General features: G+C 42.2%; 1 protein-coding gene across 1 annotated transcript in view; it reads right to left on the bottom strand.

The window, feature by feature from the left end:
• Positions 1-3,261: 3,261 nt before the first annotated feature.
• The window catches only part of SHC3 (SHC adaptor protein 3), a 507,698-nt gene continuing 495,535 nt past the window's right edge, over positions 3,262-15,424 (bottom strand). Inside the window, exon 12 of the mRNA XM_069625657.1 lies at positions 3,262-5,824. Within this exon, the coding sequence (XP_069481758.1) occupies positions 5,696-5,824 (129 nt within the window). The 3' untranslated portion in view covers positions 3,262-5,695. The remainder of the gene's footprint in view (positions 5,825-15,424) is intronic.

The raw sequence follows: 15,424 nt of genomic DNA, 5'->3' as shown, positions 1-15,424 counted from the left end.
GGCTGGCACAGCTAAATCAACCCACTGACGCAGGAGGTTAATATCCAATTATCAGGCTCTCTATAAGGGCTACATATGTAACCCACCACTCTGCAGCCAATAACAGGAGGAGATAGGTTTCTGGGAGCTGATCCAATTCTGTGAGGTCAGCCTGCAGTGTGATTATAAAACTTACTTGCAAGACAGCCCCGGGGGAGACGGCGCCTGAATTCGCGGTGTGCACGATGCTTTGTGTGTTTTTTTCTTTTCTTTGCCTAGAAATAAATGCAGTTTGAAAACATGCTGCTGCCTGCTTGGCACTCTGTTGCATTTCTGGGGGCCATATGGGAGGTGTTGGGGCCTCCCATAGCTGGTGAGGGTATGGCTGCTGGCCCCCCACTGCCCTGGGGGGGGGGGATCCAGCTTCTCCCCGACAGTATATACTCCATATATGATATGCCAGTGTTAACAGTGACATTGGAGAGTTTTTCAAGTCAACATGTAAAGGAATAGTTCACCCAATGTTTTTACATCTTATAAAATATCCCTTAAACTACAGAAAAATGATGTTACATTTAATTTCCCAATGGCCAGTAATAAACACTAGTGCCCATCAAGTGTTCTTGCAGCACTCGTCCTGGAAACATTAGCTAGAGGTAGCTAGTGTTTGTTTACTGCCAACAGTGATCATCTCAGTTGCTTAGAATGCCCTGTTTGCATACAGCAGAGGGGAATGTATATACTCCATATATGATATGCCAGTGTTAACAGTGACATTGGAGAGTTTTTCAAGTCAACATGTAAAGGAATAGTTCACCCAATGTTTTTACATCTTATAAAATATCCCTTAAACTACAGAAAAATGATGTTACATTTAATTTCCCAATGGCCAGTAATAAACACTAGTCCCCATCAAGTGTTCTTGCAGCACTCGTCCTGGAAACATTAGCTAGAGGTAGCTGGTGTTTGTTTACTGCCGACAATGGATACACACAGCATATTTTAATGTAAGTATAAGAAATTCGACGTTCCAAGATCGTATCCGATTCAAATCCTTATCTATTACTCACAAATGTCTATCCAACGCTGCCCCCGAAATACCTCTGCAACAAACTCACTGACCCTATCCCATACAAACGCACCCGGGCGTCTAGCTCGCACCGCCTCAACACACCGGTATTCAAACGGGCAAAAGCTGGGGGTCGCAGCTTCCCAGTCGTGGCCACCAAGCAATGGAATGCCCTACCGCTATCCCTTAGATCTGACCAATCTCTAAAGTCCTTCTGCAAAAAACGGAAAACCTGGCGCTTCAAACAAAGTCTCTAACTGGACTAAACCATTTCCTCACCTATGCTCTGTACATGCATCTATACTGCTCACTATGGGCAATATGGCCAACTGTTTGAACTGTTCGCTTATGTTCCCGAATGTAATGTCTTGTAACTATGCCAGTGCCCAGATGCCCCCAGGCTTGGAGCGCACTACAAATGTGAAATAAGTAAATAAATAAATGGAACACTTTTTGGGTGAGAGAGGTCTTGTGGTTAGGTGTTTTTTTTTTTTTACACCCATGCGACCTGGTTTCATATCACAGCCACTGAATATTGCCACCAAGGCACTAAATCAAAAAAATACATGGCAGTATTATGAAATGGAAGCCTGCACATAAAAAAAAATCAGGGGCTTGGAGCACATAAAGTTGCTGATGCTCTATTGGGAAATTAAATGTAACATATTTTATTATATTTTTTGGAGGTATAAGGATATACCTAAGGTATGAAGATATACAAATATTGGGTGAAATATACCTTTAACATCCTATTCAACTCAGGGTTAATAGAAATTGTTTAGCATCTTTGTTGTGAGCATACAGAATGATCATTTATTTTGTAGATTATACACTGAGTGTCCTGAACAGAAGGTCGCTGTTGTTGCATGATCTGAAGAAGCCGCAGTGGGGTATTTAAGCAGCAGGGGTTCAGAATGAGACGGATACAGTTATTAGGATTTTTTGAAAAATCCTAGAATGTTCTATTTGTTAGATAATTGGGAGATGGAACGAGTCAGCTCATGATGTGACACCAACTGATTGGTGGATCCAAGGAGAAAAACATAAATACTCTGAACAGAAAGTTCTCTGAACAGAAGAGAAGCAGCTTTAGTGGGACCTTCTGTGGAGGGAAGGTCTTTCCTGTTTCTCTTGCAATTGCTCTCCGCTTAAGACCACCACTGACTGAAGTGTTCAACCAATCGCCAGTAATCATGGACCTCTGCCTTTCAGGAAGAAGGGGGCTAGCTTTGACATAAGCCTGAGAGCAGCTGACCAGAGCCAGCTCTGAGTCGGATTGCTGCAGAGGGACATGTCACATGCTCTATTCCTAAGCTAGCCCATGATGTCTAGTAGCACAGAGTAGACAAGGACTACACCTTTTGTTACACACGTTTTCACCACCACATCAGCTTTAGGGGCCTGATTCTGTGGTCCAGAATGTGAACAAGCACCATAAATTGTGAAGTTAAAAGTAAAATTCCATTGCCATGAGTGTATTAATAAAAGAATCCTGTGAACTTGTGTTTGTTCAACTCACCAACCCAAAAAAAGAAGTAAATTGTGCACTGCGAAATAGTGCACTCCTATCACCTTAGTACATGGTTCTTCGAGTCTAGAAGTTTTTTTGATGAGCAACACATTTGCGGGCCTTTCAGATGGTCATTTAGCATATTTTCCCTCTTGGGCTAACGATTCATCCATGCCATATTATGCAATAGGTTATTTTAATCGCTTGATCCTGACATAAATACACAAAGTCACGTTCAACAAGTAATTGAGTGGCCCAAATAGAAATTCCGGATACCACATATGCCAAGTGAGATACCTGAGAGCCTTATTAGTGTATCTTTTCAGCAACCCACTAACGCATTCATTTTTTCTCAAAAGCACAATGCAGATATTTGAGAGAATATCTTAGGCTCTTGCAGAGTCTGGCCTTCTGTGGCTCTTAAAACGGCTTTCTTTTCTTTTCTCCAAACCTATCAGCTGGACCAAAAGCAAAGTGTGGAGAAATGACCTCATTATACAATGGTGATGTGCAGCATACTCTTAGCAGGGTGGAAATCTATATTAGAGTTGTGTGCACTATAGGTTTTCATTCCAGGTATAGAATTGGAGCCAGCCTTCTAGCATCGAATTGTAGAACTTAAAGTACACACACATCACAAGGATTAACATTCCACTGGTGTTTCTGCACTCTTAAAATGAAATAATCATAGCGGGACAACAAAGACTGTGAATGCCCAAGAAGAATTTATAACAATCAATTTGTTAAAAAAAAAACAACACAAAAACAAACACATCTTTATAATTGATCACTGCATGACACATCTTGCATTATCGGTGCTCGAGGGCAATTATGGTATTCAACAGACAAAATACTTGATTCACAGAGCCTTGACTGTCACTTTTGAAAAAAAACACTCAAGCTGTTGTTTATAGGTAGCAATATACTGTATAGAAAATAGGGCACAGAAAGTGTACAGCTGCAGATGGCACCAAGTTATCATTGCCAAGGCAAGCTACAGACGTCCAGGGCATCACCAGAATTCCATTTTGACACCAGAAAGATGAAATGCTGTATCCGTTGGACCGAAAATCATGTAAAAGTGCTTTGAAAAGTGTCTCCATGGCTGACGTCAACATTTCCCATTGGGGATAAGCTGTTGATTTCAGCCATCATCTTATCTTTGATTATGTCATCTTCCTCGTGCCTTCTACTGGACTTGTGCTCAGAAGACAGAACTCAGTAACACGAAAATAAATAAACACTTCTCGCATCCTTTTCTTCACACACATTTTTCTGTTAAGTTGCAGCGACAAAAGTGCAAATAATGTTTTCAAGTCTGAAAGCAGTACTATCCACACTGAAATTCCAAATCTTTACCATCAAGAAAATAGACAGTTGCAGAGGGTTGACTCTAAATACGACCGACTCTAAATAAAAGAACTCAAGACGGGCCTAAAATAGAAAATTGATTTTTGGAAATGAATAGCTTTGCATGCTGCTCAAATTAACCTATCAAATTAATTATTTTAAAACCCAGCGGAACTATTCCACGGTCTTGGGTAATGCCTAAAGTAATCTTTTAGCTGTGAATGTGGTATTTTGAGGCAACTTGTAAGGTTTTTGAACAGCAATTTTTCAATTGTTTGCTTGTCTGAAATCAAAACACAATGAATTTATACTTAAGCTCCTGAAACAAAACAAAAATGCAATATTTTTCACCTGCAAAACAGTAGTCTGGTTGCCCAGCTGTGATGACACTCGTGATTTCCTGCGTTGACGGCAGCACCTCTGACAAAATAATCGTATGATCAGCTCTGCAACAAACACTTCTTTTTTTATGGACCGGGTCTTAGATATGCCTTTATAAATAGTATTTTCGCAATGAAAGTAACATTTCAGAGTCGTGTGTTTTTAGGGTCGTTGGGATACTAAAGAGAAATATATTATATGAGGAAAATTTGAAAAGATCTCTTACAATGTCTATTACTATTCAGTCTCTTTTGTATTGTATTGTATTTCTTCGTGTTAAAAACTGAAAGCACAGAAAGTAGCCCCACGCCTTTATCAGGTCTTTTACTTTAAAAAATATAAATATATGTATACATGTATATCGTGTATCTGTACAATCCCAATATTCACAAGAAAGGATAAGAATTACATTATAAAGATCATGTTTTTAAGAAAGTCCTCACTCTAGTTTCTGCCAGACTCGATGGTCCAGCAGTATTTCCAGGGACGGGCATGTAAGGGGAATGTATTGGCACAATTGCTTACAGCTAAAGAAAATATACCTGCAATAGTTTTCACATTAAAAAAACAAGCTGGATGGGTGGGGACCATCAAAGCGATTGCTGACCGGGTGTTCAGTCTCCTATATAGTTCACGTAAATCATTGTAACTCACATTGACACAACTCATGTCACAGATCACAGCAGCTTTTGAGCTGTACGTCAACGTAATATTGTGCAAAAGTGAGACTATAGAAAATGTGTTAAACATGCTCAAAAATGCCACTTGTAAAGGGAAAAGGTTCTCTTGATTCTGGGCAACATTCTTACTGACACAACCTTGTTCCTCTTTTCAAAATAGAATTTTCTAGACTACTGCTGATGGAGTAGATTTTTCCATTCGACTTTCGGTGTACAAAATGGCGGAGTCCAAAACAAGTGCTACTGAAACATTTTCAATTATTGCTCAGCAGTGCCCCCTGACGGAAGTGACCCCATCCTTCAAATCAGTGTTCCTTCAAGGAGAGAAAACAGTCCCATTTGAACACCTACTCAAAACTAAGAGTTTGTTCAAGAAAGGTTTCTTTAAAAACAGGGTTACATCTTATCCCAACATAACATTCAATACATTAGCAAGATTTGCTTTTGCATTAGAAAGCATTTGAGTTTTTTGGGATGCAAATTTTCATTGATTCTAAGTACAATAACACCTTTCAGGTAAACAGATCATCTTTACAGACACATACTCCCTGGCGGGTGAAGGCATTTGGCTTCACTTCAGACCTAAGGACCTCACAACGCCCAAGGCCTCCATATATACCACGCAGCATACAACCTTTCGGGTTTTATTGCTTCCTGAACAACACTTTGTTGTCAGCTATGCAGCATGAAGTGGACATAGTTCAATTGATCCATAGACTGTGCTGGTCACTGTTTCCTCTCCACTGGTAGCTTGAGGCAGAGTTCACTCCCTGCAGAGACAATTGGCAGGTTGTTCTCCAGGTGATGGTTGATGAGGTGGCCTACACTGTCAAATATACGATCCTTGGTCCGAACCTATGAAGAATAAAAGGAAAATAACAGTTACAACAGTTACAACAAGCAAGACTGTAAGACGTGCTACTGAACAAATTAAGAAAAAACATCTTGATGGCCATCGACATCATTTATTTTGAATGTTCACTGGAAGGGTTTCAGAAACTCATGCATCAAGAAAAGCTACAGCGTCACCAAGTTTTCTTGTCTTGTTATGTTGGTGCATAAAGCTGGCGGACCCCATGCACATTTGCGGCGAAATAAAAATCCATGCTGGTGCAAATGCTGGAGCGTTTGTATGGCGGAGAGGAAGGGAGGTGGCGGAACTGCTAGTTGCGTTCCCCCCTCCTCTCCATAATGAAGGTGCATGCAAATGCAGCGCAGCGTGAATGACAGGCGTTAAAGCCTTAATCAAGGCTTATATGTCTTCCATTCACGTTATGCCACAATCCAAAATGAGATCCTTGACTTTACATAAGGCATCCTCATGCAGTCAGTTTCACAAAAACCTACATTACTTGTCATTAACCCTTGTAATATCAACCAACAAGAAATGCACTCTTCGTCATGATGTGATCCCCTTTGTCTCAGCGAACAGACTATGGGTGATACAGTTCTTTTAGGTCTGCAGAGAAACTAATGGCATCTTCCCACTCTATATGGGCTTCATAGTGATGGCACGGTAGTGAAATGAAATGGCTGTTCACCCCTGACAGGGAGCTGCCATAGGAGCTCACCTACCCCAATGCTCTTTTTGATTGGACTATGGCTTTATTTTATTTAATCGTGTGGATTTTACCGATCATTATTCACCTACACAATTCTGTGTCATGATCACAAATATCACTTGCAAAGCTTCCTCTTATGTGCAAAGTACTGTCCATTTTCTATGATCAGGTTCATACTTGGGTAAATGTATTAAATCCCTGTTAATTGAGAGAGTATTCTGCACAGTCAGGTGCACACAGCAAAAAGGTACAACCTTTTCTCCTCTCCCCAGTTCTTTCAAGACACATGCCAGGCCTCAAAGGCCAGTCTGCCAACCCATATACTGTAAGACTTTTTATTTACAGTGCATCACAGTACACAGCACTGTCATACTGTTACCATTCAAAAAAAAGGTAGCAGGCGCCCCTCTCCAGAAAGAACATGGCATGGTAACCTGTTCTGTGGTTTTCTCCCACTTTGAGGCTCCACAGCCATCGCATTTTACACACTGTACTTTTCACAAAGGAGGAATATCCTTTCGCATATCAGTCTTTGTCCCACCCACAAGGGCAGTCCAGCACCGAAATGCCAGGCAAACCTCCTTTGAACAAGTGTACCAACAGCAACCCCATACACGTGTTTCTTGTTGGGCCTCATCAGTGAGGTGGAGCTGTGCCTCTCTGAGCACAGTGAGTAAGGGGTCCACATCTGGGTTCCCACAGGTAACTTACAAATGCAGGTCTTGTCTATACAAACTTTAGCTATTACTTACATATCTATGTTGCATAATTAGAATGCCTTTCGATGAAGGGCACCATACTCGCTTATTTGTGCAGCAGGCTGCGTGGCCCACGTTACTTCTGCTGACTTGAGAAGCACTAGAACCCATTTGCCCACAAGCCAAACTCATTCTGATAAGCAAAGCCCTTATTCTGCAACTGTGACCAGACAGGTCATATTGTATTCAGAACAGTAGGTGTGTGCCCTATCTGTTTAGTGTGTAGTCATTTTGGGGGCAAACTGAGGCATGGTGTAGAGAGGACCTGACTGCATCTTGTTCTACTCTTAGTTGTGAGAGTAGTTTGCACAACCTTTGGTTCATCAAATGTTTTGACTACAAACAACATATCCCCAGCCAGCAAAGCCAATAGGGAGGGATTATGGTACTTATAGTCCAAAATATCTGGAGCAGCAGGTTTACGATCCCTGCCCTAATTTCCCTTGGTGGTGAGTGGTTATTAAGCCGGCAGGTGATCATTTTGTCCACAGGTTGCCTCGTGTACACCTGATCTTTAATAATGTCAAGTTATTGACTTGTTTGTGATTCTTTTATCCTGAAACTCTGACCAGAACATGTGCATAGCAAGCATAGTCAATGTGGGAGGGTTCATGGAATTTTTAGTCCAAATTGTTAGTCTCGGGAGGATAGCTCCGGGGCAATGTGCTCGCCTTGGAAGCAAGACGACACGGAGCACCACAGGTTCGATCCCTGGGTCCGCGCTTAGAAACATCTGGGTATTAAGCGCATTATAAATAACCAATCATATCAAAACATCTGGAGAGTCCTAGTTTACTAGTTCCGTGCAGTAAGCTTGCTCATATACCTATGGCTTTTATTAACATTTCGGAATGTCAATTAAGCTGAACTTTTTCAGTTTCCTGCAGGTCTTACCCAACCACTGAATACTCAAAGACAGAGTTACGCATATGTTTTCCCCCTGATGTTCAGGTAACAGGAATGCTTAAATACATTAATGAATACACAAGTCTGCATTCCCCAAGGTTGTCCTGAAGGGTATGTCTGGGAGAGTCATTGGAGGTTCACCCAGTGTTGTGTGTTAGCCCGAGGTGGGTGAGAGGTTTGCTTGACTGAGGGGGCGGCATAAGTGGGGAGAGAGTGGCAGAGGCAGGCGAGTGGGGACTCGGATTCAAAGTTGGCCACTCATGTCCTCAGGGCATCCACAAGAATACATCTTTTATTTTATATGCTGGGCCTGATCACCCATGAATCTTGCTTGGGCAAAGGGCAGAATCATGGTCCTCAGATTAAAAGATAGGAATGCTTTGGTGTCCGACCCATCAAGGTTGACTATTTTACACCATTATTAATACTGTTCAATATCGACCAAGTCTTTGGACAGAATGCAAACCATCTGCTCAAGGGGATGTTTTCTGCTGCTAACAATGACCTGCTCAACCTCTGCAGTAATGGGTTTCAACCAGTAGTTTGACAATAGTCCCCTGTGTTCCTTTCCTTGCCACCATGGGGCAGTGGTGAGGGATCTCTGCTATCAAGGGGAGAAACTAAGGTAAGGGATTTCAAGGAGGAATCAGGGCTGCTGCAATTCCGATATACAGACAGTGCTGTTGAGGCCTGAGAGACTAGGCCCTGGACTAGGATGCCATGAGGGGAGGAACAGTCAGCGTGGGTGGGCAAGGTGTTCAAGAGACGTTGGAGGCAACTGTGTTGAATGGTAAAGGTGTGGAGTGGACGGCAATCTGAAGAGCACTGGCAATTACATTAGAGGGTGTTGGGGTTCAAGTCATAGAACTGTGGGGTGCAAATCAGGATCATCACCTTTTCATGTAGTGGTTTTTCTTCGTTTATATATTCTAAATCAGTAATGTAACAGTGCTGCTTCTCAAGTGACAATGCTTCCACCAAACTATGTCCAACATTGGAAGTGTCAACATAGGTGTTGGCATGAATGAAAGAAACATACAGCATGTTAAGGTCATTGGCCCTTAGAAATGGGAAGAATATAACAGACTTTACTGTACAGCTATACTGTATCAACCCTTCCAATGGCAACAGAAAATTAACGAGAGACACATAATAACTGGTAAAATAGCTCAGCGGGTTGAGTGCTCGCTGCTGCGATCTGAGCGTGATCTGCGGGTCGCAGGTTCGAATCCCGGCAAGGCCAACTCAGCCTTTCATCCTTCCAAGGTTAATAAATGAGTACCAATTTCGGTTGGGTGATATTGTATGTAAATATGTGCTCTGTAAAGCACTTTGGATTAAGGCGCTATATAAATAACACATCATTATCATCATTCTAATGGGATGACTGTAAACGACTGCAATAAGAAGAACATTTGAGACTGTACGGTACTCCTCTACTGTATCAAACCCTTTGGATGTGAATATAGAAGTGGATAATATAATAGTTTACAGTAGGAGAAGAAACGAAAAAGAGATACAGTACCGCGGAGTGCAGCAAGATATCTTGGGAAGTGATGAGGACTTTGTTCTCCTTTGGAGGCAGATATTCTCGGCTTTTAGGGTCACATTTTCCTTCACCTTCTGAGGTCTCTGCCTTTTCACAGCCATTACTGCTTATCCCAGCAATCGTCTGTCAATGAAGGAGAGCGTTTTGCATGGCATAGTCTGCTTTTGGTAGAATCTATTGGTCAACATTTATAGATTGGTGACTCAGGATCAGGTCAGTCTTGGCAAATCCTGTACTGTGTTCAGAATTTAGCCAGCAGTAATGGTGCATTTGGCAATCTCTCTCTTGCTTTTAACCCCTGCAAGGACCATTGTCACATATGCAGAAATTGTATAATGCAAATGCCTAACCTTTTTCTTTTTGGAGGATCACCGTAATAGGGGAGAGCGTCAGTGTGACAGAATGCCGTCAGAGTTGTATTATTTGTATTGCTATGACATGATGTGAATAGTTCTGTTTCTGAAGTGGAAGTCTGCTAAACAGACCCCCCTTTCATAAAAAAGCTCCATGCCAGAAGCATAGTACATAATACATGGGCCCTTGCTGTTCTCGCCTGACTACAGCACCTGCTGTGCACCGGCACAGGGCAGGCTCAAAGGTCACATGTGCATACTTACAGCTGCTGTCAGGGATGAACATGTGACCCAAAGTCACTGCTGCCAAAGGTGGCATTTTAGCTTCTGCACCTCTGATTCAAAATATCATAATTGGTGCCTTATTTGTCTGGTGCCGGGGTAATATTTAAGAATAAACCATATTTGGGTATGCTGTGGAGGCCGATAAAAGCATACCATTATTAAAGCCTCACCATTTTGGTGAATTCTCACAAAGTTGGCTGGCTATTTTCTAACAGAAGAGCTCTAGGCGGCCTGGGGCTGGCCTGTTATTCTTCGGTAATCTATAAAGTATTGGGAGCTTGTCTATTCATTCTCTCAAATTGTCTATTAAATCTCTCAAATCACATTTCTGATCTATTCACAATAGTTTTGGAGAGGATTGTGATCACATACAAATGCAAAATCCTAACTGTACAGGGACATATAGAATGTGAAGATACTCAAAACAGGAGGATTCCATGTTGTTTTAGTGATTCTGCCATTTTTCTAATTGAGCCTAATTTCTGCTGCATCCAAGAGAACTTGTAAAGCTGCCAAGTGCACGGCTGGATCACAAAGGCAATGCAAATATTAATCATATTAGTTATTGTCTCAAAGATGAAGTTCCTGTTCTCTTGTCTCATGACATTTTTCAGAGGGAACTCGAACACAAAGAATAATACATGAAACACTCGCGTATAGGCGCGTTATAAATGCCATATCATATCAATAATGATTTATGCTTTTAGCATTAGCCAAACGGAAATACAATAGTTACAAAAAACATGTCCTGGTTTGAATTAGCCCTCAGTCGAGGAACTGCCATAATATTGTATCCGGCTTTGGATATACTGCCCTCTAGTGAAGTCTTAGGACTGTCGAGTTTGTGACAGAGAGCCTGATAGTTCAAATAATACAAGAAATAACTTCACCAAAGTGGGATTTCTGTTACAGGTTTTTTTCTATGAGCTCTCTCGCTCTCTCTCTCTCCCTCTCTCTCTCTCTCTGTGACATATGGAATGTCACACATAATGTAGTAACCAATAGAGCTGGGTAATGTATGTCCATCTTTATATTTTGACTATGGCAAGAACTAGTAGGAGAATAAGGATTTACATCTACTTAATGCCTGGAATATTACTGACATTTTGTGGTTTCTATCTATAAAAATTGTGTCTCGATGTGGGCGGATCCAGCGTTCTCAGCCTTTTGGTCACTTGAGCCTGGATGACCTCCTGGCTGTTAAATTGCATGCATTAAAGAGCTGTCTTTCTGCAACCTGTGCCCCTTGTTTTTGTTATTGTTTCCTGGATTTATTTGGAGTCAAACAGTAGAAAACTGGGGCAAATCGTCTGTCAGACTGTCCCTCCCGATGACCCGAACTGGGGAGCTACCCCAGTATCTTATCATGGTCCCAAATACCAACAGATTCTTTTAAAGGGCCCGGCCTGACTGTTACCTGCAAATGGTTGGGCATTTCTAATGTGGGCTATGGCCACTGTTTGTGTGTTGAGTTGGAAACACTGTCATATGTTGTGTTGTTTTGTCCTCTTGATAGCGAGATACGCAACACATATGTATTACTGTGCTTAGGTCCAGCGTTCTACGACAATGGAGACCGGCCCTTTCACTTTTACTGTCCCTCCCAACTGTTGGAGTTGCTTTTGCCACTGTCTGATTTTTAAAAGCGGCATGGCATAAAATAACTTTTCTCTGTCATGAGGCTGTTAAACTATGATGCAGTATAAGCAATTTGACACGATGTTCCACTCACTTTTATCAATCGTTTTAAATTTCGATAGTGATGGGAAGATGATCTAATCCTGTTTTTAACCTTTTTTGGTGTTTTGTATTGTGTTTTATTGTCTGTGAGTCACAATGTGCCACATTGTTCCATTTTTTCTGTGTTTGATGGATCTTTGGAATCTGAATAAATAGATTTGACTGACTGAGTAGTGCTGTCTAAACTAGGCTGTAATATATGGGGAGAAAAACACAAGGGTATTGCAAGTCAATACAGAGTTCTGAAACCAAATAGAGGAACAAGGATTAAGGCCAAGTTCCTTGATAAAGTCACAGTATTCCGAGGTGGCTTGAAATATCCTATATATGTACGTATGGGATATGGTATTCCTAATAACACATGGCCATACACTGCAATCTCCTTTCATACCTAGCCTCTTGCTTATGTAATGTAAAATATCTTCTATTTGCTGATGCATACAATCAACATAGCATCTGTTTGGAATAAAAACCAACTAATATGCATTTTCTAATGTGTTCAACAGTTGAAGCAGTTTAATAAAATGCAGCCAAAAATGTTCTTTCGTTTTATGATTTAAAATAAGTAATACCATGCAGATCTCATGTGTTAAGCTCCAGCAGTGTATAAAATAATCATACTAGCATAAACATTTGATGGCTGTAAAGTGTCACAGAAACCTATTTTACAAGCAATTAATATGAAAACAATGTCATGCTCTTAATTCTATGTCAGGACGGAGGCGAGCATTATGCGTCAAACTTCTTTACTTCTACTCTTCAGAAGTTTCAACGAATAACAGAACATTTTATACAATTTTTCATTTTCTTTTTTAAAAAAAAAGCTTTTTAACTACTTTCCCTTTCTCCCACAGTCTCTGTAGTCCTTCTTATTACCTGTCTCTATCTAATATCCACATCCTGTCTCTATGCTCTTACTGTTCTTTTCCTGCTCTTCAGCAAGATAAGAACTCTTTCTTACTGCAGAGCATACATGCACTAGAAAATAGGCGTATATGTTATGATTTCGACCTCTTTGGGAAAGTGTTATAAGTACTCATTGGTTCAGTAGAGCGTGCATAAAAATGTATTTATGTGTTAATTTGGACATCAATATGTGAGAGTATGACTGAATGCTTGTTAGCGCACTGCACATCATGGTAACGGAGCGCGGCGTGCATTCGATTCACTCGCATAACTCAGCCGGAGCCTGCAGTAGGCAACATGCAGCCCCGTAGTAGCGTGCGGCGGGGGTAGACCGCGAGATTCATAGTGCCCTCGGAAGCCAACGGAGCCCGCGCTTAATGCAAAGCACGCCCAGGGCTTCGTTCGCAGCATGTTAGTCCCCACCCTTGAGAAGGAGGAGCCAGGCTAACAGCTATGAGCCGGGTCCATTGGATCAAGCGCGGAAACTGTAAAGAAAAAGCACATAAACAAGCCGCATTATATTTGACAACATATACATTATATACAACGGACATAAAAGCAGTGCTAACGGCCAACAGGGCCTGCACAGAACAGTACAGCATGGAGTTACCGTCTAAGGGCACACTTAGCAATGAGAAACAAAGCAGCAAGCAAAGTCAAGCTGCAACACAAGGGGCCAGCCCCACTTGAATAAGAGTGCAGGACAGAAAGAGCAGTGGACGTTTGATTACACCTGTGTGCAGGTAATTGGCACTACACCCAGAAATATTCAAAAAGTCTGAACAAGAATGGAGTGTAGAGGAGCAAGCACAAGATTTAGTGCTTAGCTTCAAAGAAGTACTGGGTAGCTCTCTGGCAGAAAGGGTTAAGACCCTTACAAGAAAAGGCTGGGAACATTGGAGTCCCTGCTAAACCAGAGACAAACCAGCCCCAAGATAAAGCAAAAGAGCACATCCACAAAAAAGACTGAGATTCAGAACCCTCAGGGGTGTACCAAGACCCAGAAGAGAAAAGCGTCTTTGACTCCCCTGGTCAACAACACGGGGCAGATCCAAAGGCCCCAGAGACAGGTGATGCATTCAATAAATGAAGACAAGCTTTCTTGCAACGATCAGCAGTGCCATGCCTCCTGACCCGCTTCCCAGGGTAAGATCATATGGGCAATATGAATGAGGACTCCTCAGAAAGGTCATCCGAGGCCGCTGCCTCCTCCCAAGAGGAGGACAAGCCAATGGAAGAGTGGTTAGAACCCAAAGGTGACAAGAGAGTGCAGAATCAAAAGCACCTTGAAGGAGACGAAGTAGAATTGCCAGATATGTTCTCGACGACATCAGAAACTCCAAGTCGTCGGACTGACAACCGTCGCCCAGAGTGGCAAAATACATGGTGCAGAGAATAAGAAAGGTGCTGGATAAAAACACAAGGCTGCGCATGAGAGCTGAATGCCCTCGTCTCGTCCAGACCTAGCAGGGAAGGTAGCAGAAGCACCTGAGCTCGACCCCAAAATTTTAGCTTTTGTCACTAAATCTTTCAACGACCTCCAGAAGGGTATGGACAGGTCTTGGAAAAGATGTCAAGAGAAGATACTAGACTTTACAGGTCCTTTGGGAAAAAATAATGGACCTAGCAAAAAGAGCTACAGACACAGCCGGCAAATGAATCAACACAAACACCATAGCCAACTGGGGGCAGAGAGCAATGTGTCTATTGGGAAACACCAAATGCGCAGTCTCCTCCGAAAGGAGAAAAGGACTCCTCCTAAAAATAGACTCAAAGCTGAGCAACCTCACCAATTACGAGGCAGGGGAAACAGCTTAAGGCCTACTCTTCGGAAAAGCCTTTGGGAAAGAAATGGGTAGATTTGTAGGTACCTAAAACTCCCTGGAAAAAGCGCAAGTTTCAATAAAGAAGATTTTCCTGGGGAGAGATTTTGCCTGGACCGTTCGCTATCGAGGTCAATTGGCCGGTCGATTTCAGTCCACACCAAGACCTCAAGGAAATAGAGCGCACTAATGGGAAGGGAGGCAGCTAGATTCCTTCTTCCCAACCAGAAGGAGATTCCCCAGAGGACGTAAGAGCAGGGGAGCCGGAAGAGCACAGAGCTCTAACAAAGGTGAGACCCACTGGCTGCCTGCGAGTAGGGGGAGGACTCGATAGTTCTGGATGAACTGGTGCACACCTTCCAGCGATGCATGGGTGCTGCAGATTACTCTAGGGTTACAGAAAGAGTTTGTGCAGGACTCACTACAGGAGGTATATCTGCACCCCATTCAGATGTCACACTCAGAAAGTTAACTCCTACACAGCGAGCTAAAGCAACTGCCCAGATTTATGAGCAATATATTCCTGGTCCACAGAAAAGAGAAAGTGAGATCAGTCATACACCTAAAGGAACT

The sequence above is a fragment of the Ambystoma mexicanum genome, chromosome 6p (genome assembly GCF_040938575.1).
Source record: "Ambystoma mexicanum isolate Mex_15411 chromosome 6p, UKY_AmexF1_1, whole genome shotgun sequence".
Classification (NCBI taxonomy): domain Eukaryota; kingdom Metazoa; phylum Chordata; class Amphibia; order Caudata; family Ambystomatidae; genus Ambystoma; species Ambystoma mexicanum.
The sequence above is the reverse complement of the archived record's forward strand: the minus strand, read 5'-3'. Positions and strand labels throughout refer to the sequence as shown.